This window comes from Elgaria multicarinata, chromosome 4, assembly GCF_023053635.1.
Source record: "Elgaria multicarinata webbii isolate HBS135686 ecotype San Diego chromosome 4, rElgMul1.1.pri, whole genome shotgun sequence".
NCBI classification, from domain to species: Eukaryota; Metazoa; Chordata; class Lepidosauria; order Squamata; family Anguidae; genus Elgaria; species Elgaria multicarinata.
Genome location: NC_086174.1, coordinates 41,727,805 through 41,749,680, shown reverse-complemented (window position 1 = coordinate 41,749,680; position 21,876 = coordinate 41,727,805). Strand labels below are relative to the sequence as shown.

The window sequence follows — 21,876 nt, the reverse complement described above, 5'->3', positions numbered from 1 at the left end:
CTGAGAGTAAGCCTCATTGAACACAGTGGGACTTCTGAGTAAACATTCAGAAGATTGCAACTAAGATTGTAGTGCCTGAATTTGCTTTCCTTTCCCCCCTCCTCCTCCTCCCTCCCAATCCCCTTTCCTTTTGTGTCATGTCTTTTAGATTGTAAGCCTGTGGGCAGGGACTGTCAAGAAATACTTTTGTAAGCCGCCGTGAGAGCCTTTTTTGGCTGAATGGCGGCATAAAAATCCTTAAATAAATAAATAAAATAAATAAATACATCATCCTCAATCTAATCTATTGAGCTCTGCACTTCTCTGCGTACTGGTTCCAAAGATGCTTATCATATGTAGAGGGTTTCAAACCAAAATGCTTCATTTAAAAAACAACAAACCTGAAATGCTGAGAAATAGCATAATGCAGAGATGGGCAGAAGATAGATTGGGATTTACTGACAGATCACGATGATATGAAGTACATTTACCATGGAGTTTTGACTTTCAACTGTTTAATTGGCTTAAATGTCATTTTTGGTCGAATGGCAAGAGATATATAATATAAAAAAATAACATCAGCAACAAAATGACTGCACCATGCAAGGCAAGCACCATGCTAAAATGAAGAAAGCTTGAGGTAGCCAGGAGTGGAAATATATGCATTCTGCACCAAATGGATCTCGAAGTTCTACTAGAAATTAAAACACATTCTATATGTCTGAAGTCCACCCAGCTCTGATGTAGTGGTACCAGAAGCCTCAAAACCATTTAATCCACCCAGTCCCTTTTTGAGTTTGGATTTGTTTGTTTGTTTGTTTTAATTTAACTTCTCAAGAGATGAGGTGTTTGAAAAAAATTAAGAATAATAAAAAATAAAGAATAACAAAAAAAATCAGATATTTAAAATTTTATTGCATATTTATTTATTTGTTTGTTTATTTCATTACATTTTATATGGCTCTTCATCTAAACAGATTCCAGAACAGTGAACAATAAAAGATTAAAAATGAAACAACACATTATTATTATTATTATTATTATATTATTATTATTAAAAACAGAATACCAATAAAAACCATAACTGGTCAATTAAGGAAGGCTTCTTGAAATAAAGATGTTTTCAGATGGTGTTGAAAACAACACAATGTTGGTGCCTGCCTGACCTCTAGAGGCAGGGAGTTCCAGAGAAAGGGGGGCCCATCACACTGAAGGCTCTTCTCTGGATGGATTCTAATAAGCCCATAGGTCCATGCGGAACCACCAGGAGCATTCGCTCTAATTTGCTCAGGGACTGGCCAGGTTGATAAGGGCACAGGCTTTCTCTCAAGTACCTAGATTGTTCACCTGCAGCCATGGCTTATCTTCCATCTTTATTTTTTGTTCAATACTTAGCATTTTTAAGGAGTTAAAGCAAATAATAAATTAAAAAGTGAGAGCATGGAACGGGTTTGATCACACATTTATTAGAAGCTGACTTAAGCCTTAGCTAGACCTAAGGTTTATTCTGGGATCATCCCGGGATCCCCTGTGTGTCATTTACATGAACAGGGATGACCCCGGATGATCCCGGGCTAAACCTTAGGTCTAGCTAAGGCCTAAATTACACATACAAAGTTTTGGGAAGTATTAATAGTAACAGTAAATAAGTGTTCTGAGAGTAAGGAAAGAAATTTGCCTGGGCATAAAATGAGTTGCCGAGTGGTGTGTGTGTGTATATATATAATAAAACTTGTTTGGATTTATTTTTTTGGCTCAGTCAGTTGCATGATACAACAGAAATGTACATGATTTATATTGTACTGTATCAAGAGGATTTATGAGTGGTAGCTAGACCTGAATTTGGAGGGTTCTGTGCTCAGCTCAAAATGGAGCAAGGCTCTCCAAACTGAGAGATTTTGTATTCTGAACTCTTCCAATTCTGAATTCACCATCATCACTCACAGTAACTAGAGAGTGTGGTCAGGACAACATTGGAATTCACACACAACTTTACTGTACTCCAGTGGTAAGACAGTGGGCTATATACAGAATTAGTTACAGTTTATTTATTTCAGTCATGGACCAGCACAGCAGAAAACATCATCAGCACTAATATTAGAAAATCCCTACAAGATGCATAGAATAAAATACATACATAAAGCACAGCAGTCTCAGCCTAAATCTATAAAGTATAGTGATGGAGAACCCACTATCTCCCTATATACACCTATACAACAGTTGCTGGGGAACATGGGTGGGGGGATGCTATTGCACCCATGCACTTCTTGTGGGTCCCTGGTCAACAGCTGGTTGGCCAATGTGTGAACAAAGTACTGGATCCTTGGTCTGATCCAGCAGGGCTCTAGGAGAGCAGCTTCCGGGTACGCTGTTCGGCGCCCTCGATTGCTTGGGGCTCTAGGCGGCTGCCTGAGTTGCCTCTATGGCAGCACCGGGCCTGCCAGCCATGCTGTCTGGGGGAAGTTGGGAGTTATAGGACCTTTGTTTCCTGTCAAACCGTACATAGGATTGCACACTCAGGTTTATTAGCCCCTTTCAAGGGTACATTGTGTGAAGGGGACTCAACCATAGAATGGGGATATGGAGTCACACCTCCAGCCCTAATCCTGATCGTGCTGGATTTAAGAACGTAGGGAACGCCTATGTGTGTAGAAGTCTACCCATGTAGGTTATCTCTTACAGATGTCCATGCCTACCATGTGGATGTCAGGGTTGGGGCTTGAGGATGGGGCTAGAGATAAACATCACTGCATCCCCACTCTGTGCAGAATTCCCCTTCCCATGCTGCACATGTGAAGGGAGCTCTTATTTCATTTGCTGTTGTATAAATTCATTTTCATTTCTCATAGCTTTGAATGGGAGACCCAGAAGCTCCTCTTCAGCTTGTAACTTCTGTGTTTTCCATCCAATTGGCATGACATTTTCAGACACTTTACTACCATGCCATGTTTCAGACAGAAAAGGGGTTGCTGCTTTATGGGCAATTAAAAAGACACACAAACGCACAGAGATCAGATTATTTACTAATGTATACCTCTAAACTACAAAAAGCCAACTAAGTACAAGGAAATTGGAGATGTAGAGAAACACCGTGTAGACTGAACATTCTTAAAAGAACTGTCAGAGATGACTAAATGGGGACTATTTTTCCACAAAGACAACAAATTGACCAACCTGCAAATGTTCAGTCTCCAAAGTGAAAAAGTCACAAAGGTGGGGAAAAAAGATTGCTTCCCTCTTTTATAGAACACTTAAGCCCAATGAATCTAGAAAGGTCTTGGAGCATTTTCACAAATGGTGCTAAGAATATCTTTTATTTGGGAAGGCACCAATTCCAAACATTATTCATGCTGGATAGAAAATGGAAAAGAGGTGCTGTTTTGCAATTAAATGTACCTTTTAGCCAATTTTACTTGAAATATACGGTAGAGTAATAAAAGCAGTGCAGGCAAGCATAGAGACATGCATGACAGAATCCTTTTATTTCATTCTTACTCTATTATTTATTTCTATGTAACTATTTATCCAAATTTTGCTTTGTGATTTTACTTCTATATACACACCATACCTTTCCTCTTTAAAGGCAGGATAACATGATAAAAGTTGGAAATCTAAAGGGCAGGAAGTGGAGCTAGAGGGCAGGTGTGGGGGGGGAAGGGCTTACTGTCTGTATTATATTGAAAAATACTGTTGTTTTGAACGTTTACATTGTATTTTATGAAGTATTTTGTGGTTCTAATTGTTGTGAACCACCAAGAGAGCTTCAACTGTAAACAAGTTGAAGTAAAATGAGTAAACAAACAAATGGGGGAAAATACACCTGTTAACAGCAACAACATGTACCTTTTATCCAATATAGCTTTTTCATTCCAATTACATACATCAGAAAGGCAAGAAGAAGAAGAAGATGCAGATCTTCATGACCCACTTGTAAAAGCCTATCTCAGTCCTCCAAAAGCTGCTGAAGCTCAGGCTCCAGGTGAAGGGAGTTCCACAGGTGTGAAATATCCTTTTCTCCTCCCACCTAGCTTGGAACATCAATACAGCATTCGCCATAAGGCTCTGTTGGCTAATTGAGTGTCCACATTTTCCTTTCGGCCAGATCTACACCTTGTGTCAAATCATTATGAATGTGGAATAAAAAGCAGGAAATAATTTGAAAGTGGTATATGGAATGTGGATTGTGGCTCAACAGTTGTCAGTGCACTTCAATACCACTACAAAGCGGTAGTGTAGATCTAGCCTTAGTGCAAATGATTCCCACAAACCAACGCAGCACTGGCAATGGCGTCATACTGATCGCCTACTGGTACACTTTGCAGACACGGGGCTCCAGCAGATGTGGTAGACTTTCGATGTCAGAAAGCTCTCACTGGCGTTAGCAATTGTACCCTAAAGCTTTAGGGTACAAGTTTGTTGTGGCTTTGTGCAGCCAGGCTTGCAATTTTGAGCTAAAGAATAATGTTCACTTGTTCTTTCACCACCTTATTATGGGCTCTACACATTAGGCAAATTAGTACTATCCTCATCAAACATACCAAACCAGAACTAAGGGCTCATCTACACCAAACAGGATATTCCACTATGAAAGCGGTATATAAAAGGCAGGAGCCACACTGCTGCTTTATAGCACTACTGAAGCGCACTGACAACTGTTAGGGCCCATGACACATACCATACACCACTTCCATAGTGTTATATCCTGCTTGGTGCAGACGTGTCATGGGCCCCAACAGTTGTCAGTGCACATCAGTACCACTATAAAGCAGCAGTGTGGCTCCTGCCTTTTATATTTATTTAAAACATTTGTATCCCGCCCTATATCACTGGATCTTAGGGCGGTGTACAGATAAAAGTATACAGTATAAAACAATAAATATACACAACTAAAAACAAATTAAACCATGAACAAGTTAAAACAACATATAATTTAAAAGCAGTAAAGTCAATTGAAACAGTTAAAACAATGTGCCATCTTAGTGAATTTACAATACAATATACCACTTTCATAGTGGAATATCCTGCTTGGTGTGGATGAGCCCCTAGGTGTCCTTGAGCAGACCTGCCCTTAGAAATCATGATGGGAAAATAAAGAGTTGGTAGCAACAGTAAAGAAGCAGACCCCAACCTTTATTTTATGCAAGAGGTAAACACAGCCTTTATTATATACAACTACAGAAAGACTAACTGAGAAATGCAAAAATGATGGTGGTGAAAGCATACATTTCAAGTAGAATTTGCTAAAAGGAACGTTTAATTGCAAAACAGCACCTCTTTTCTATTTTCTATTCAGCATGAATAATGTTTGCAATTGATGCCTTCCCAATCAAGGAACTGGTTTGAATGTCCCTGCTGCAAAGACCTGCTCATGCTTGAATCTAATCATCGGTAGATTTTTGGTTCCTGGTCGACAGCTGATTGGTCACTGCATAAACAAACAAGAGTGCTGGACTAGGTGAACCTTTGGTCTGTTCCAGCATGCCTCTTCTGATGTTCTTACGTAGTAAGGCCTTGAGCGTCGTAAGATGGTTAAGTTGTGAGATGATACATTTTACAGCAGGGATGGGAAACGTCTGGCTCAAAGAGGCACCCTCCTCCTCCATGCCCCCCCCCAGACGAATCCCCACTGTTATTTCCAATCTATGATCAGAGATAGAGATAACAAGGATTCTCCTACATACCCCTCTTCTCCCTGTACACTATTTTATTTATTTATTGCATTTTTATGCCGTCCAATAGCCATAGCTCTCTGGGTGGTTCACAAAAAATAAAATTAATCAAAGTATAAAACAAACAGTATAAAAACATGATATATAATACAATATAAAAGCACAACCAGGATAAAATCAGCAGCAGTGCAGAAGTACAAATTCAAAATAAAATTTAAAAGAGCAAAGTTAAAATTAAATTTATAGACTGTTAAAATGCTGAGAGAATAAAAAGGTCTTCACCTGGCATCTGAAAGAATATAGTGTAGGTGCCAGGCGAACCTCCTTAGGGAGCTCATTCCACAGCCAGGGTGCCACAGCAGAGAAGGCCCCCCTCCTGGTAGTCACCTGCCTCACTTCCTTTGGCAGGGGCTCACGGAGAAGGACCCCTGAGGATGACCTTAGGGTCTGGGCAGGTACATATGGGAGCCGTTTAGGGCTTTAAATGTTAATACCAGCACTTTTAATCAGGCCCGGACCTGGACTGACAACCAGTGAAGTTGGGAAAGGACTGGCATAATGTGGTCTCATTGGCCAGTCCCTGTTAATAAACGTGCTGCCCTATTTTGTACCAGTTGGAAGTTTCCAGACCATTTTGAAAGGCAGCCCCACATATAACGCGTTGCAGCAATCCAAACGAGAGGTTATGAGAGCATGGATAACTGTAGCTCTCCCTTTCCCATCCCTAGCCAGGGAATACCTTACACAATGAAGCTGGTTCCTATATGAAATGCTGGCTAGAAATCTAGCTGGTGCTTTGGCTGTGGACCAGATGACCCCATGCCCCAACAATAAGGGTGGCCATTCCCCCAGTGTCAGACGCATGGCCATGCCCAAACATCATCTGGCCCACAAAGGCTGGGGTGGGGGTCATTCAACTCCCACCCCCAAAGCCTTCCTCACTTGTTATCTACAGCATCTGCCCAGGCAAGGTGGCTGGACCCTGCCCAGCCCACTAGTTGCATCAGTGGAGGCTGGTGGCTCTAATTTTGGTGGGCCAGTGAATCCATTCTGGGTTACCATCAGGGCCAGTCAGAACTCCAAAGGAACTATCCAAGGCCCTGAAACCTATTCCCAACTAGGTTCAGTAGCTTGGATAGCTTCTTTAGAGTTCTAGCTGGTTCTTCTGACTGAAAATCAGAATGAATTCACAGGCCTGCCAAAATTGGAGCCACCAGCCTCCACTGAGTCAGGTAAAGGCATTTCCCTATCCCAGGGAAACCCCGAATACTTCCAGTTCACTGGTTTTACTTATCCCCCTAATTACTGCCCCATCTGTCTAATTCCGACAAATATGACAGGAAAGCAACCTATTAAATTTTCTGACTGCAACTTAAACTTTTACTCCAAGGAAAGTGAAAAACATGCCCATCCCCAGCAAATCTGGAAATCATGTGGGAGGGGGAAGCCTTCCTGTCCCCCCCATCTCCCCCCAAAAGAGGTAACAGAAAATGTCTGAGGTAAACCTGTTATCAAGAGAAGGATCTGAACATCATGGAGACCTCGAAGCAATGGGTGAAGCCTTGAATAGCCTTGCCCCAGCTTTTCCACACTGAAATTTCTCAACAGGACTGAAATCCCATCCCTTGTGAGATTTCCACTTCCTGATTGTCTCACAATATCCAGGACCTTTTTGGCTACTGTGAGTCTGAAGTCATTGGGACCACATGGCTACATGTGTAAATGAATTGTTTCCTAAATGATTGGCACTACATTAACTGAGGACAATGACACTGCTGCTATTAACTTTAATGGTCGAGAATCAGAATAAGCTTAAACAGTACAATTACACTCTGCATGAAAATTAATCACCTCTTGGTGCTGTTGCTGCCGATTGAAATAAATGAATGTCCATTAGTATGCGTAGTTTGCGTGTGTATTTTGACGATGCAGGTATGCTGACTACATAGTAATTCCAGCAACATTATTCTGTTGTGTACATTGCCATATCATTATAGGGAATTAGCAGTAATTGCAAATATACAAGCACAAATCAATTTGTGCTTTTCTACAACTACACTTGAATTGTACTGAATATACAGGATAATTACAGAAAGCGTGTTACGATGTATACCCAACCCATAGTTTTACATCCACACCATTTAAATTTAAGCATTCTAATATCATAACCACAACACCAATGTGGTTTAGTGGTTAGAGTTTTGGACTGGGATTCAGGAGTTCCAGCTTCTAGTCCCCACTTAGCCATGGAAGCTCACTGGGTCACTTTGGGCCAGTCACAGACTCTCAGCCTAACATACCTTACAGGGTTGGGGTGAGGATAAAACGGAAACGAGGAGGAAGGCCATGCAAGGGGGAAAGTGGGATATAAATGGCATAATAAATAAAAATAAAATAAACACCTCATTTTACATGAAATTGTGGTTTTGATAGGACTGTGAAATTTAATGCAGATGAAGGATTTTTTGCTGGCTTTAATCTGTAGAGCACTGAATGGAGTGGGACAAGGTTATCTAAGGATTGCCTCCACCTCATGAAGCTACTCACATGCTAAGATCACTGGAGGAGGCCCTGTTGCAGGTCCAGGTACCTTGGGATGTGCTAAAGGCAAGGGAGCATAACTGGATTTTATATTAAGATTGTGGATCTTAAGGTTTTGTCCAGGGCCGGATCTACACTATTGTTTTAAAGCGCTTTAAAGCAATAGTGTAGATCCAGCCCAGGGGACTATCTTCTCAGCGCTGAGTTGGTGCTGCCTTCCCCCAACCCCCACAATTTTACTTACCTGGGGTGCCTTTAGGTAATCCCAACACCAAGGAGGGAGTGCGCAGTTTCTAGTAGTCATCCGGGAACCATAGCCCCCTACATCCCTGCCCTCTTCCAGGTTTCTAGTGACCAATCACCTTCCACCAGGACTGCCCCCCAGATCAGCCACAGAGCAAGGTCAGGCATCTGAAGAACCTCACAGCCCTCACTCCCACCCAAAAAAACCCCTCAGGATAAGTGCCCTGTTCTGGACCAAGCAGCCACCCACAGCAAGGCAACAACTTGCTCTAACAAAGTCTGAAGACAAACTGAAGCCTTTTATGCAGTGGTTCCTGGCTCCGCCCTTTCCCTCAGAACAGAAGCCTTAAAGGGGCAGGCCCCTGGCTTGTAGCCTAGCACACCTCCATCTCTCCAAGAGCTCATGCCTGGCACATTGTTGCCACTGATGCATTGGCTCCCTGGAATGTGGGGCTCTTGTAGATGAGGGTGCTGGTCCAGTACTGGGGCTAGGCTCAGGGAACTCTGGAGACTCAGGTTCAGGAGTCTCTGCAGGCTCAGGGGTCTCTGGAGGCTCTGCAGTGGTGTTTGGACCTGGGGTTTCTGTGGGCACCACTAGATCATCGGCATCAGAATCCTGGGTCATGACAGTAAGTCCCTGACTTTTTTTCTGTGCAGCTTCGTGGGAAAGTCTCGCAGTAGTTGTGAATCTGATGCAGATTCAACTGATCTGCAGAGCAGAATTGCAGCCACCGCAGAGCTTTTGCTGGACAGCCCCCTGGAGCAAGACCAGCTGAACACAGTGGGACTTACTTTCAAGTGAATATGCAGAGGACTGTGCTTGCAGGATGGGGCCAGACATTATTACCACAATCCTAGCAGTGTGCTGCAGTGAGTAGCCAAAAACAGACTAGGAGCTCTGCAGTATACCAGTGGTATACTGTGCAATCACTGTGAATTGCATACAAAGGATTCCAATGTGTTCTACCTTATAATCTGCTGTTACAGTGAAGTACTCTGATGTATCCTGCTTTGATTGCGCTCCCCCCCCCCCAAATAGCGCCGTATTTTGGACCGCGGAAAGTACTATTCTTTTGTTGTTCTCTGAGCAGCCACTGGGGGCACAGAAGAATGACAAGGAGCAGAGTCGCCCAGCCGCCTCCCTCCGCACTCCCTCCCAGGGTGCACGCCACAGCAGGAAGATGACGAGCAGGGCCACCCGGCTGCCTCGGCAGCCCCCAAGCTAGTGCCGCAGAGCCTGGCCCAGCCCTCCCGGGGCACACACTGGAGCAGGGCGGAGGTGGATGTATAATGTTGGTGTGATGGAGCTAACAACAACAACAACAACAGCTTTCATATGCTATGGGATAATTTGAAGGAAATGGGTAGGTGTGATGAAGCTCAAAGTGCCTTTAGGGAAAAGCAAGTACATTTCACTTCAGAAAAAAAGAAAAAGAAAAGTCCACATAGACATCCCCAGGAGGCTCAACTTGCTCTATTGGTTTCCATTGAGAGTTAAAAACTGTTCTATTTAAGCATGGTTTCTTTATGATTGTTTGATGTGGTGTTGGTTTAATCTTAGTCGGTGTTGCCATTTTGCTGAATTTTCTCCATAGCTTGTTGAGATGAATTTTTTCAGTGTGTTATATAGTGATCAATTTTTATTTATTTATTATGATTTGATCATTGTAAGCCACTTTGGGAGCCTTGAGGTTGATGATGCAGGGGGCAATAATGACATAAATAAAAAGTTTTTAAAAAATCCTTTAATGGTAGCTTAATGTCCACCCTAACCAAACCTGTTCTACTTCAGCCCTCTCACTCTCACAAGAGAGGCACTCCTCTATCCATTACACAAATGAGGGATGCCCTGCTGAATTGCATGCATTTGGCTTCCCTCAGGGGGATCATTTAAGGATGGCTGGAGGCAGTGTTTCAGACTACATGTAATTAATCCTGAGAAATAATCAGTTGTAGCTATCTTTCTGGTTAAAACACACACACACAAGTAGGTTATTGGAATAAAATAGTAAGAGCAACAAATGTTTTATTACACACAGAGACACATGAGCAGCCCATTGTGCTTTGTGGACAATATCCCCCCCCCCCCCACCAACTGAAATTTCTCTCCCCACAAAAATCTGAAATGGCACCCTTCTCTCCCCTACGTCCAACCCGGCTTCATCCCGCTAGCCCAATTATTTGTTGACTTACCTGACTGGATTTAAAACGTGCCCTTTCCTGACCCAAGCAAAATCCAGAGGCGCAGCACAACAACCCAAAAAGGATTAAGCCTCCTTCGCACAGCTGCCAAACAACCCCCAGCTGGCAAATACACAAATCTTTTCCATAGTAACAACAGTTGACCTAAGCAGCATTATATAAACCATCTTTTCTTGCGTGTCTTTTCCTTTTGACCCAAGAGCCCCTTTTACAAAACAGAAGAACCATAATTAGCGGACTTAGTTCTGGTCCACTGCTCATTGAATTCTCTACCCTGTGATACCAAAGCAAAGCAATGCCTACTTTCACTGGAATCCAGAGCTCATTGCCCAGATTTTCCCCTCTTAAGTCTAATTCTTTTGGGCTACTCTCTTGCTCACACTAAGCACTAACTTTTCTAGCCAGTCTTTTACACTTACACACACACACAACATTTATTGGAGGAAATGAATTGGTGGGCACTGTAAGAAATTATTTTGAGAATTCTCTTTGAGGAACTGATTACAAGATATCCGGCTGCTAGGTCAGATCAGATTTCCATCTATTTAAAACATCACCAGGGTGTTTCTATGAGTTTCACTAATCTGTGTTGCTTGAAGTTGATGTGATATTCATTGCATTAAAATCCAGAATATCTCAGTCATTGTTTTGAGTAACAAATGAGAAGTCTGCTGTAAGGCGAGAAGCATGAGAGCAGGAATTCTAGCTTGTATTTCCATTTGATGGTTCATGGCTGCAAAAGAGTAGGAAAAGCTGGTTGGGGTGGTGGGGAGCGGAAGAGAAATTGCTCTGCTAGACAGTTATTTCTTTTTCCATGCAACCACTTTGCCTGCAATAGGATCATTTTTTTTAACAATACTATGATCTGAACCTCAATTGCTGCCTTCAGCACCAAGGCATATTTTGAGGAAATTCACTCTGCTTACTAGAAAGTTGAAACTATATAATAATACAGGCTTTCCAGGAAGAAAAAAGCAAGCTGAGTCAAAGTATGATCATATTAAGCCCGTGCCAGAATTTAATAAATGGTTGATTTTTAATGCAAAAGCTGCCAAGAGATAGAAGGTCTGCAAAAGAAAAAGAAAAGAAAAACACCCTACCTTCTACCTTTTTATGTATCTTTTCTCATCGCCTACCTATTGGTTTGATTCAATAAAAACCAAACAGTTCACATTTGCTGATTGGTTGTGAAGAACGAACTTAGTTCCAAACGCATTGGAAGTGAATAAATCCTCCTGGAACTTTGAGAACACTTTCTCCCCTTAAATTCAGTGCTGCATCCCTGTTGGTGGTGTAAGGCTTTGTAGGTCCTGATGGATCAGGACTGAACATTTGAATCAGTTAATCAAGTGCTCATTCAGGTGGCTGAGTTGTTACTGCAGCCTGGGTGGCACCTTTGAAGAAGAGAGCCCGGTGTTCCTCTGAAAACTATGGGCAGAAGTAAAATGTTGGAAGCTGGCTGCTGGAAGTCCTGGGGCTTGTCTATACCTAGGGTCTGGAGGGGGAGGATCTCGCGATATGCTAATCACAAGATCCTCCCCCTCAGTCTAAACATGCACAGAATGTCCTGGGAGGAAGAGGACGTCATGGCCGCCGTTTTTGTTTTTTTATCGGGACTGAGCACAGGAGCATTCCTACGAAAAATGTATGTGTGTTGTTGTTGTTTTTAAAAAAACCTCCTGCTCCCCCTACCCCTGTGCACAGCTCCCGGCTCTTTGTGGTTACTCACGAGGAGCTGGGACGAAACCGGGACGGGTGCCCACGCGGAAAAAACTGGGGGGAAAGTGAACCGCCCAGAGAGCTCCGGCTATTGGGTGGTATAGAAAAGAAATTAATTAATTAATAAATAAAGTGATGCCTGTTATCTCGGGGCAGATTTCTCCCTGCTCCTGGGATCCCCTGTGCATCATGTGGACATACAGGGATGATCCCGGGGCGATCCCCAGGATAAACAGTCATCTAGACATACCCCTAGTCTCTCACCCACCCCACCCCCTCCTCTCTCTCTCTCTCTCTCTCTCTCTCTCTCTCTCTCTCTCTCTCTCTCTCTCTCTCTCTCTCTCTCTCACACACACACACACACACACACACACACACACACACACACACACACGGCTACTTTACAGAGGACAACCCTCTATTTTGAAGCACTAGCAAATACAGGTGTCCTGTTTTTGATAGAAATATATCGCTAGATTTGCATCTTCCTCTATATAAATTAGCATATACAAATTGATGTCCTCTTTTGTCCTCTTTTTTTGTTGGTGATTCATAAGTGCCCACCTTCTCCCTCTCTCTCTGGCACGCGCGCGCGCGCGCGCACACACACACACACACTACCCTACAGAGTGGAAGGTTATTCTTCTTTTAGTGGCACAAAGGGCTCCTCTAAATGTGCTACTTATTTCATGTGCAAGACTGGCCACTCACAAATGTTTGTGAGTTCATTACATGACGTTATCAATAACCAGGATGTCTCCCACACTATCCCATGGAAATCCCACAATTAAATGTGGTACTAGCTGTAAAAAGCAGGATCTTCCACCACTAGATGCTGCTGTCTCAATGAAAGTGAACAGAAGGGAAGTGTTCAATTCAAACCATGTAGTCGCCCCTCTCTGCCCATGTAATGCAGTCCATAACAATCACACAAAAGAAGCAGGAAGTAGAAAGCCCCGGGTAAACAACACAATTTCCCCTTAACGTAAAGATGCTCAAAAGATGGCCACATATGGCGAAACACCATTTAATGGTGGGAGGGACACTTCTGCCCCTATCATTCTAGTTTAGCCAAGAAAAATGCTGCTTCTTTTTTTAATGGGAATAAATAAAGCTAAGCAAATAATTGCTTGGGGTGTTGTTGTTGTGCTATACAAAGTTGTGATCACAGCAGTGGAGAATGGTCACTGGAAGAATGTGTAGACTATTATAAAGAGACAGAGTATGTGCTTCTCAGTGTACAACAGCTTGTCTTGTGAATTCCATAATCTGAGGAGAACGTCTACAAAGGGTAACAGCTGCACCATCCTTTCTAGACACATCTTATTGCTAAGAATGTAATGCTCCAAGATCAGAAAAGTCACAGGAAGAGGCATTTTGAGTGAAAGCTAAATCAAAGACATATATTTCTTAGTACGGCTTGAAAGGAATATCAAGGGATTTAATGTACCATGAGAGACAAAGATACTAGAGGAAAAAGTAGGCCCATTAATAAATAAAGAAGGAGACAAGTTTCAATGTAGACTCTCCAGTGGATGAGCTGCTGAACTATTTCTTTGATTGTTTTAATGGTCTTTACTAAGGGAAGGAATGATGATGATAATAAGTGATATGGACAATTCGGATCTTGTTATGGTAACTTCTTGCACAGTGAAGCCTAGGAAGAAAATATTTCAGAAATAGGTTGATGGATCTGGACTTACATCTGGATCTGTGTGGGTTAATTAGGCAATGAAACGATTGCCTGTGACACTGGGAATAGAAAAGTCAATGAAAGCAAAAATGAAATAAAACTCTCCAAAGATTTAAGAGAAAGCGCGATTTAGTCTTTTAAAATAAGTGAGGATTCTTGGTGGGTTTATATATTAGTGCTAGTAAAATAATGAAAGAGCTGGTCCCTTCCAGATGTGTTGGACTACAGTTCCCAACTTCCCACAACCATGCTGGCTAGGGATAATGGGATTTGTAGTCCAACACATTTGGAGGCTACTAGGTTGGAGAAGGCTGTGGTAGTGAACCTGATTGTTGATGTGATAAAGTGCAGGCTATTTGAAGCCATGATCTGTTAAACATTAAATAGTCTACATTAAGCAAAACAAACAACGCAAAAACAACAACAACCTTGCATCCTTATCATGGCTTTCCACTTTCAGGTTCTTTGCGATATTAGGGTGGGCTTCTTTATAGGGCAGACACATGGTTTTAATCGAAGGAGTGCCTCCCTTCCTAGGGTGAACATAGGAAAAGGAGGACAGGGCTGGTGTCCTGGTGAAATTTTCTCTTCATCACCACAGTTAAAGCTGCAGGTACCCTGCCCTCTTTTATATCTGGTCACTCTAGTATAGCTCCTGCAGCTTTAACTGTTGTGATGAAGAGGGCATTTCATCAGGTTCTCCATATATACAAATGACACCTGCTGAAATTCCCTTTTCTATGCAACTGTTAAAGATACAGGAGCCCTGTCCTGCTTTTCGTATGGTCACCCTATCCCTTCCTCCTTTCCTCGCATGTGTGCAAAGGAGGGGGAGTCCTATTTTTGTCTGTTTCCTCACAGCCCCCAGGAAAGCCAGTACTTACTTCTGAGTAGAAGTAAGATTTTGCTGTAAGTCTGCAACCCTAGGCACACTTACTTGGGAGGAAGCCCCATTGAACACAATGGGACATACTTCTGAGTAGAGGTAAGACTGCTCTGTTATTCTGCAACCCTCAGCACACTTACTTGGGAGTAAGCCACCTTGAACTTAATGGGGTGCTCTTGGTGGGGTGGGTGATCAGATCTGTCTCCTTTTATTGCAGGGAGGCATTTTACCGTGTTCTCCCCTGATTGCAGTCACAGAGAGTCCGTCTTCATGATGTTCATAGTGCAATGCCACCTGCCGATTTCGTGGCATTAAGGGTTTATTCCAGTTTATCTCTGATCTTTTTGAAAATGGGATAAGGTGTAGGGAACCATGGGAGACAACTTGGCTGTTGATGATGTCATGTAATTGACCCACAAACCTCCATGAATGGCCAGTCACGAGCGTGCTATAAATTGCTCATTTAGAGAAGCCCACCCTGGGTGCAAAGAAGTTGGGGGAAAGGGAGAACTCCAAAGAAAAAAAGATTAGCTAATGTGTGTCAGACGTCAATGATTGGGCTAGTGTGGCAGAAGTGAATGAACAGCCTTGGATTTAATAGTTTGCTTGAACGAATGAGTTATGGCTACATTGGTCCCCAAGAATGTGAGGCACAAAATAAGTATCTTGGTATCTTTAATTGCATCAACTTCTGTGGTTGAATGAGATTTCAAGCACTGACATTTAACAGAAATCTTGCACAGGCAGAATGCAAAGGTAAGCTAAAAGCAGACCCTCACAGTTAGACTTTTTACTCACTGTGAGTTGCTAATTTATTTTATTTGTCTGGTTTTGTTTAAATTTTCCCTGAATTGCCTCTTTCATGCAGGGAACTGGTCACCTGAGGGCCCAGATTGTGATGAAGAATGTCATTACAAATCTTCAAAGGGACTTCAGTCAGGATGCATCCTGCTATGATCTGAGTTCCCTCAGCAAAAACCACAAACAACCATTCTATTGCAGTTAGAATATAAGCAGAACCAAGCAAATAAACAGTCCAGTGTGTGGATACTAATCATGATTACCAGACCTAATTTTTAAGTTTAAACAAAGCAGGCCTAATGCAAACAATTTAGCCATGAGAGATCAAAATGTGACCAAATCAAAGCTCCCCAATCCTGCTAAAGTTAGTAGCAATGGTACTTAAGTGAATCACAACTACGTTGGGCTATTGGTTCCAATGAGTTTTAGTTACAACTATGTCCAGCTGGATTAGGGACAAAAGGCTTACCATTCTAATGGTTGTTTCTTCTTCTTCCTCTTCTTCCTCTTCCTCCTCCTCCAATTTAAAAATCCAAGTGCTTCTTTAAAGATGCAACCATTTCCAAAAGGGTTGCCATGTTAATCTGTTGCAGCAAAAACATCGAAGAGTCTTGTAGCATCTCAAAGACCAGCAAATTTATTGTGGCATAAGCTTATGTTGACTAGAGCCTACTTCATCAGATACTATATGTACAGGTATCAAGCGGTCTTTTTCTTTATTACTAGGGAAATGCCCACCGTAATAATGGGAAGATTATGGAGAGGTGGGAGGGCCTGTGTGTGGGAAAGCAAAGCAACACTGCTTTCCTGTGTTCTTTGAAGTGAGGGCTGGCCCATGCTGAGTCAAGCGTTGGAAGACTTATTTTGCCTTCACCACAACATCAATGTGCAATGCCATCCTTGAGAACAGTTCACCTGATTAAAAATTGTCCATGGCCAAGTAACAAGTTCAATGCACATTTACCGCTGGCAATCCGGCAGTGATAGCTCTGATGTCTAGCCAGATCAATTTTCAGTGTGTGATGAGGCGAGTTTCTCCTTCACACTCCTCCATTGCAGGCTCAAAATTAATCTGGCTGCTCAATGCGACCACGAGGTGACAACTCCGCTGCATGGCCAGCTGTGATGTGCATCGAACTCAACACCATGCTGCTAGTGCTGCCTCTCAGCCATGAAAATTGGCCTAAATACCCCACATCAGATATAGGAAAGCAACAAAGCGCTCTGTCATAGTCACCCATCAATGATAAGCATCCTCCTTCTCCCTTTGGACACTGTGCATTTCACAGGCTGCCCTCCCTTATTAACCTGGGGTTTGTTGTTTCTTTCATTCATCATATCACGGTAATTAGTGCTTTTGCATTTTTGAACAGTGATCCTGCCTATGAGCAATCTGGCTGCTAACGTGACAATTAGTCTCTCATTCTGTTGGACCAATTATAGATGATAATGTTACAGTTTGACAATGTTTATGTTCTAATTAAGAGCATGGCAGCAAATAAGGCATAATGGAGCCAGCCAAGTTCTTGATCCTTTGTTTGGCATTCACACCTTACTTCCAGCTCTTTTTTTCTTTCTGCATGCCCCTGGCACTGTACTAGAGAAATAAAAATAAATGGGTCATTGTCTGGCTTGCTTTCATGCAAATTCATCTCCTCCAGTCCTAAATAGCCAGCATGATCTTGTAAGGTCGACTTGCTTGCCAAGGACAGAGAACATTGGGGTTGTAAGCAAGACAGAGCCCTTTAACTACTTAATGTAATCCATTTTTTAACAACCAAACTCCAGTCACAGACAGTACCAAAGTACTAGTGGATAGAAAATTAGCCTGCAGCAGATTACATCAGCATGAAAAGTGTTGACCATTGTTGGAAATGGCCACAAAATAAGAGGAAATAATCTAACTTTGGTTGTTGGCCAGCTATGCCCCTATCTGGACAGGGATAAACTGGTTTCAGTTGTCTATGCTCTGGTAACCTCCAAGTTAGATTACTGCAATGCACTCTATGTGGGGCTGCCTTTGAAGGAAAATGCAGCTTGTGGAAAATGCAGTGGCCAGATTTGATAACCGGAACCAGAAGGTTTGAACATATAAGACTGACTCTGGCCCACTTGCATTGGCTACCTGTACATTTTCGAGCCCGATTCAAGAGGTTGGTTTTAATTTATAAAGCCTTACACGGCTTGAGACCACAATACCTGATGGAACGCCTCTCCTGATATGAACCTACCTGGACACTACGCTCAGCATCTAAGGTCCTCCTCTGGGTGCCTACTCTGAGGGAAGCTCAGAGGATGGCAACAAGGGAGAGGGCCTTTTCAGTGGTGCCCCCCCCAATTATGGAACTATCTCCCTGACGAGGCTCACCTGGTGCCAACATTGTTATCTTTTCAGTGCCACATTAAGACTCTTCTCTTCTCCCAGGTATTTAACAGCATAAGTTTAGTGTTGTTTTTTTAACTGACCCCAGTATAGTTGTCTTAAATGGATATTGTCTGTTTTTAAGCGTTTTATGGTTTTGAATTTTATATATTTGTTTTTAATGTTCCGTGTTTTAATCTTTGTAAACCAACCAGAGAGCTTCAGCTATGGGGCAGTATATAAATGTAATAAATAAATAAAATAAAATAAAATATTGCTGGAGATTTGAGAATAGGACCCATGGAGTCTTATTATTGGTTGTTGTGTAAATATTCCCTAAGTAGTATTTTCTGGTGGTATGAATGGTGCCAATTTATTAATTATATTTATATTGGCTATGGGGTGGTATATAAACATAATAATTAATAATAATATCCCATTTAATACATTTATATTTCCTACAAGGGGCTTGAGGTGGCAATACAGGCTTCTACAGCCACACACCCACACACACTGTCCTCACAATAACCCTGTTTGCTAGGTTGATGGATTGTGACAGTCACCCAATCAACTTGATCACTCACTGAATGGATTCGAACCTGGGTCCAAGTCTTAGTCCCAGCACCACTATACCACATTGACCCTGTTCAGACGACATGCTAAAACATAGTGGTTAAGCATTTTGAGCTAAACATTATTTATTTATTTATTTATTTGAGGATTTTTATGCCGCCATTCAGCCAAAAAAGGCTCTCATGGCGGCTTACAAAAGTATTTCCTGACAGTCCCTGCCCACAGGCTTACAATCTAAAAGACATGACACAAAAGGAAAGGGGATTGGGAGGGAGGAGGAGGAGGGGGAAAAGGAAAGCAAATTCAGGCACTACAATCTTAGTTGCAAAGTTCAGCACTTACAGTTGGTAGCAGGAGGGAGGGGGCTCTGAGCTGGAGCTGGACCCAGGCACGGTGGAAAGGTGCCTGGCTGCTGCTTCCTCCCTCACTGGTGGCCTCTGCAGAGACAGTTGGTAGCAGGAGGGAGGGGGCTCTGAGCTGGAGCTGGACCCAGGCACGGTGGAGAGGTGCCTGGCTGCTGCTTCCTCCCTCATTGGAGGCCTCTCCAGAGACAGTTGGTAGTAGGAGGGAGGGGGCTCTGAGCTGGAGCTGGACCCAGGCACGGTGGAGAGGTGCCTGGCTGCTGCTTCCTCTCTCACTGGTGGCCTCTGCAGAGACAGTTGGTAGCAGGAGGGAGGGGGCTCTGAGCTGGAGCTGGACCCAGGCACGGTGGAGAGGTGCCTGGCTGCTGCTTCCTCTCTCACTGGTGGCCTCTGCAGAGACAGTTGGTAGCAGGAGGGAGTTTGGCTTTGTGTGTTGTGTGAACCCTGACTTAGCATGTTGTGTGAACTATTCCTAACCATGGTAGCTACATAACCGTGTTTTAAACATGCTCACTAACCGTTTGCTGCAAAAAGGTTAGTGGCCTAACCATGGCTTAAATGTGTTGTCTGAACAGGCCCAATGTCTATAAGCTGAAGAGGTTGCTGCATATCGCTTCTCGGCCTTTTGGCTAAGATCAAGTGTAGTATCTGTTCTTATCAGTTTAATATCTGATATGCCCTCTATTTGAGGACTATATATTAAATGGATTTTTGGAACTGGGAGATGGAATAGGAGCTTGCTCCATGCACTCCACGCATCGACCTGGTATTGCAGTACCTCCAGGAATGGTGCACCAAAGAAGAAGAAGAAGAGGTTGCTGCATGTACTAAAGATTATTAATGATAGCATGATATTGTATACCATTGAAAGTTCTTTGTTTATACATGCTTCAGTCTGCATGCTCATTCCCCATCAGAGCCAGCTTTGAGTTTTTCCACACAAATCCACTGAATCTCTACACAAAGAGTGTTTCCTCTCCAGCTTTTTGGCTGCATGGCCTCTAGGGCGGGATCTACACTACTGCTTTAAAACAGTTTATAATAGTTGTGACAACTTTTGGGGCCCAGGACACACTCCCTATACAGTCTTCAAAACATTTTTAAAGTGTTATATCCTGCTTAGTGTAGATCTGGCGTGCTGTGCTACAGCAGAACAATTACACATGCAGGAAAATACATTTTCTTTTGCTTTCAGAAATAATGCTCCATTTTTCCCAGTCTAAAAAAATCTGGGAAATTGCTATTAAAAAACAGAAGCAAAACTTGACATCATCTTAAGAACCCATACACAACAGTTAATAAAGAATAACAAGTGCACAATAAATGCCTCGTGTAGAAAAGCTCTTGGACAGCACATATTATCCATATAGGATGAGGCGCTCTTCCCCTTTCCCACACCCAAATAGGTAATCGTCAGATTTAGAGCTGAACGCACTGACCACCATTTTGGCAGGTATACGTACAAAGATCTTTGTGTGTAGCTGTCTTTGGACTGGAGTTGATGAGTACATAATTCATTACTGTTTGAGCCATTCCAAGTTTGCAAATAGAAGGGGAAACTCTTGAAGTGTTTCTAGGGAGCTCCACACACCATATGTTTCTTGCTCCTGCTCAGATTTTTATTTAGTAGTAATGTGGCCATGCCTTCATTCCAGTGGAGCATTCCACAGTTAGGTTCCTTCTAGGCCTCTCCCATCGTTGTCCCTCCCTTACTGCCTGGACAGTCACTTCACCTCTGTTGCTACACAGACATATTTCTCAAAGAGCCACATTAGCAGCACCAGCACACCCACTTGAAAAATCAGCCAGAGCACTAGAAGATAATTTGATAGAAATTGATTCTCCTTTTTTCAGCTCATCAAATGCTATATTTGTGACCAGCTCAAGAGCCCTAAATCAGGTATCAAAGGCAGACTGACTAACAGTGGTAAACTTCCCTTCATACGTGATTAAATATCTCTTGCTAAAATAGACAGGTACGTGTTGAGTGTTGTGACACCTGCTGATTGCAATGACTGGTTTTGCCTGTTCTGCATTCGGACCTGTCTAGAGAGAGTGTGGGATTCTTGTGTCTGCTCATTTTAAGAAGTATAAGAGGGTCAACGGGCTTGTAAATGCAAGAGGGAGCATCAGCATATATTAGAGGTGCCTCTTTTCCTGCATGAATTAACAGAGAAAGATTCTCAGACTTGGATCTTACACATTAAATGTCTGTGCCTGGATCCAGATGTTCACAGGTGCTATCCTTAAAGCTCAGTGATTTCAGTATCAGCTGATTTTCCAGGGTTCTCAATGGTATGGAGAGCTGGTGCAGAGGTGTCTCCTGTTCAGATTGTCACCCTCCACACATACAGGGTGGCAAATGTAATGACAGAGGGGGCGGTACTGGACCTTTCCTTGTGTGCTCATTAATCACGGGACCATGAATGTATGAATAGGGCTCATGTATGCACCTTGGTTACCATTCACTTAGTTTCATGCCAGGGGTAGGGGAACAAGAAAAGTGAGAATCCAGAGAAGAAAATCGACAGTTCAGAGAGGGGGGCAAAAAGGAGGGACTTTTCTGCTATGGCACCATGGTTGTGGAGTGAGCTCCCTAGAGAGCTTCGCCTGGCACCTACATTGAACTCTTTTTGGTGCCAGGTGAAGGCCTTTTTAAGTAACCTGTACTTTAGCATTTTATTACCCTAGTTCTTTAACTCTACTGTTTTAAATCTGTATTTTAAATATGTAAAATCTGTGTATTGCTGCTTGGTTTTATTCTGGTTGCAATTTTATAATGTGGTTTTATGTTGTGGTTTTATATTGCACTTCAAATTTCCGTATTTTATACTTCAAGCTATATT

General features: G+C 42.7%; 1 protein-coding gene and 1 non-coding gene across 2 annotated transcripts in view; one reads left to right on the top strand and one right to left on the bottom strand.

Moving 5' to 3' along the window:
- Window positions 1-9,057, bottom strand: part of ALK (ALK receptor tyrosine kinase) — a 710,717-nt gene extending 701,660 nt beyond the window's left edge. Inside the window, exon 1 of the mRNA XM_063125395.1 lies at window positions 8,916-9,057. Within this exon, the coding sequence (XP_062981465.1) occupies window positions 8,916-9,057 (142 nt within the window). The remainder of the gene's footprint in view (window positions 1-8,915) is intronic.
- Window positions 9,058-19,639: 10,582 nt separating this feature from the next.
- LOC134398547 (U2 spliceosomal RNA) lies at window positions 19,640-19,830 on the top strand. The gene has a single exon (XR_010025421.1). It is a non-coding gene; the product is annotated as a U2 spliceosomal RNA (small nuclear RNA).
- Window positions 19,831-21,876: the final 2,046 nt, after the last annotated feature.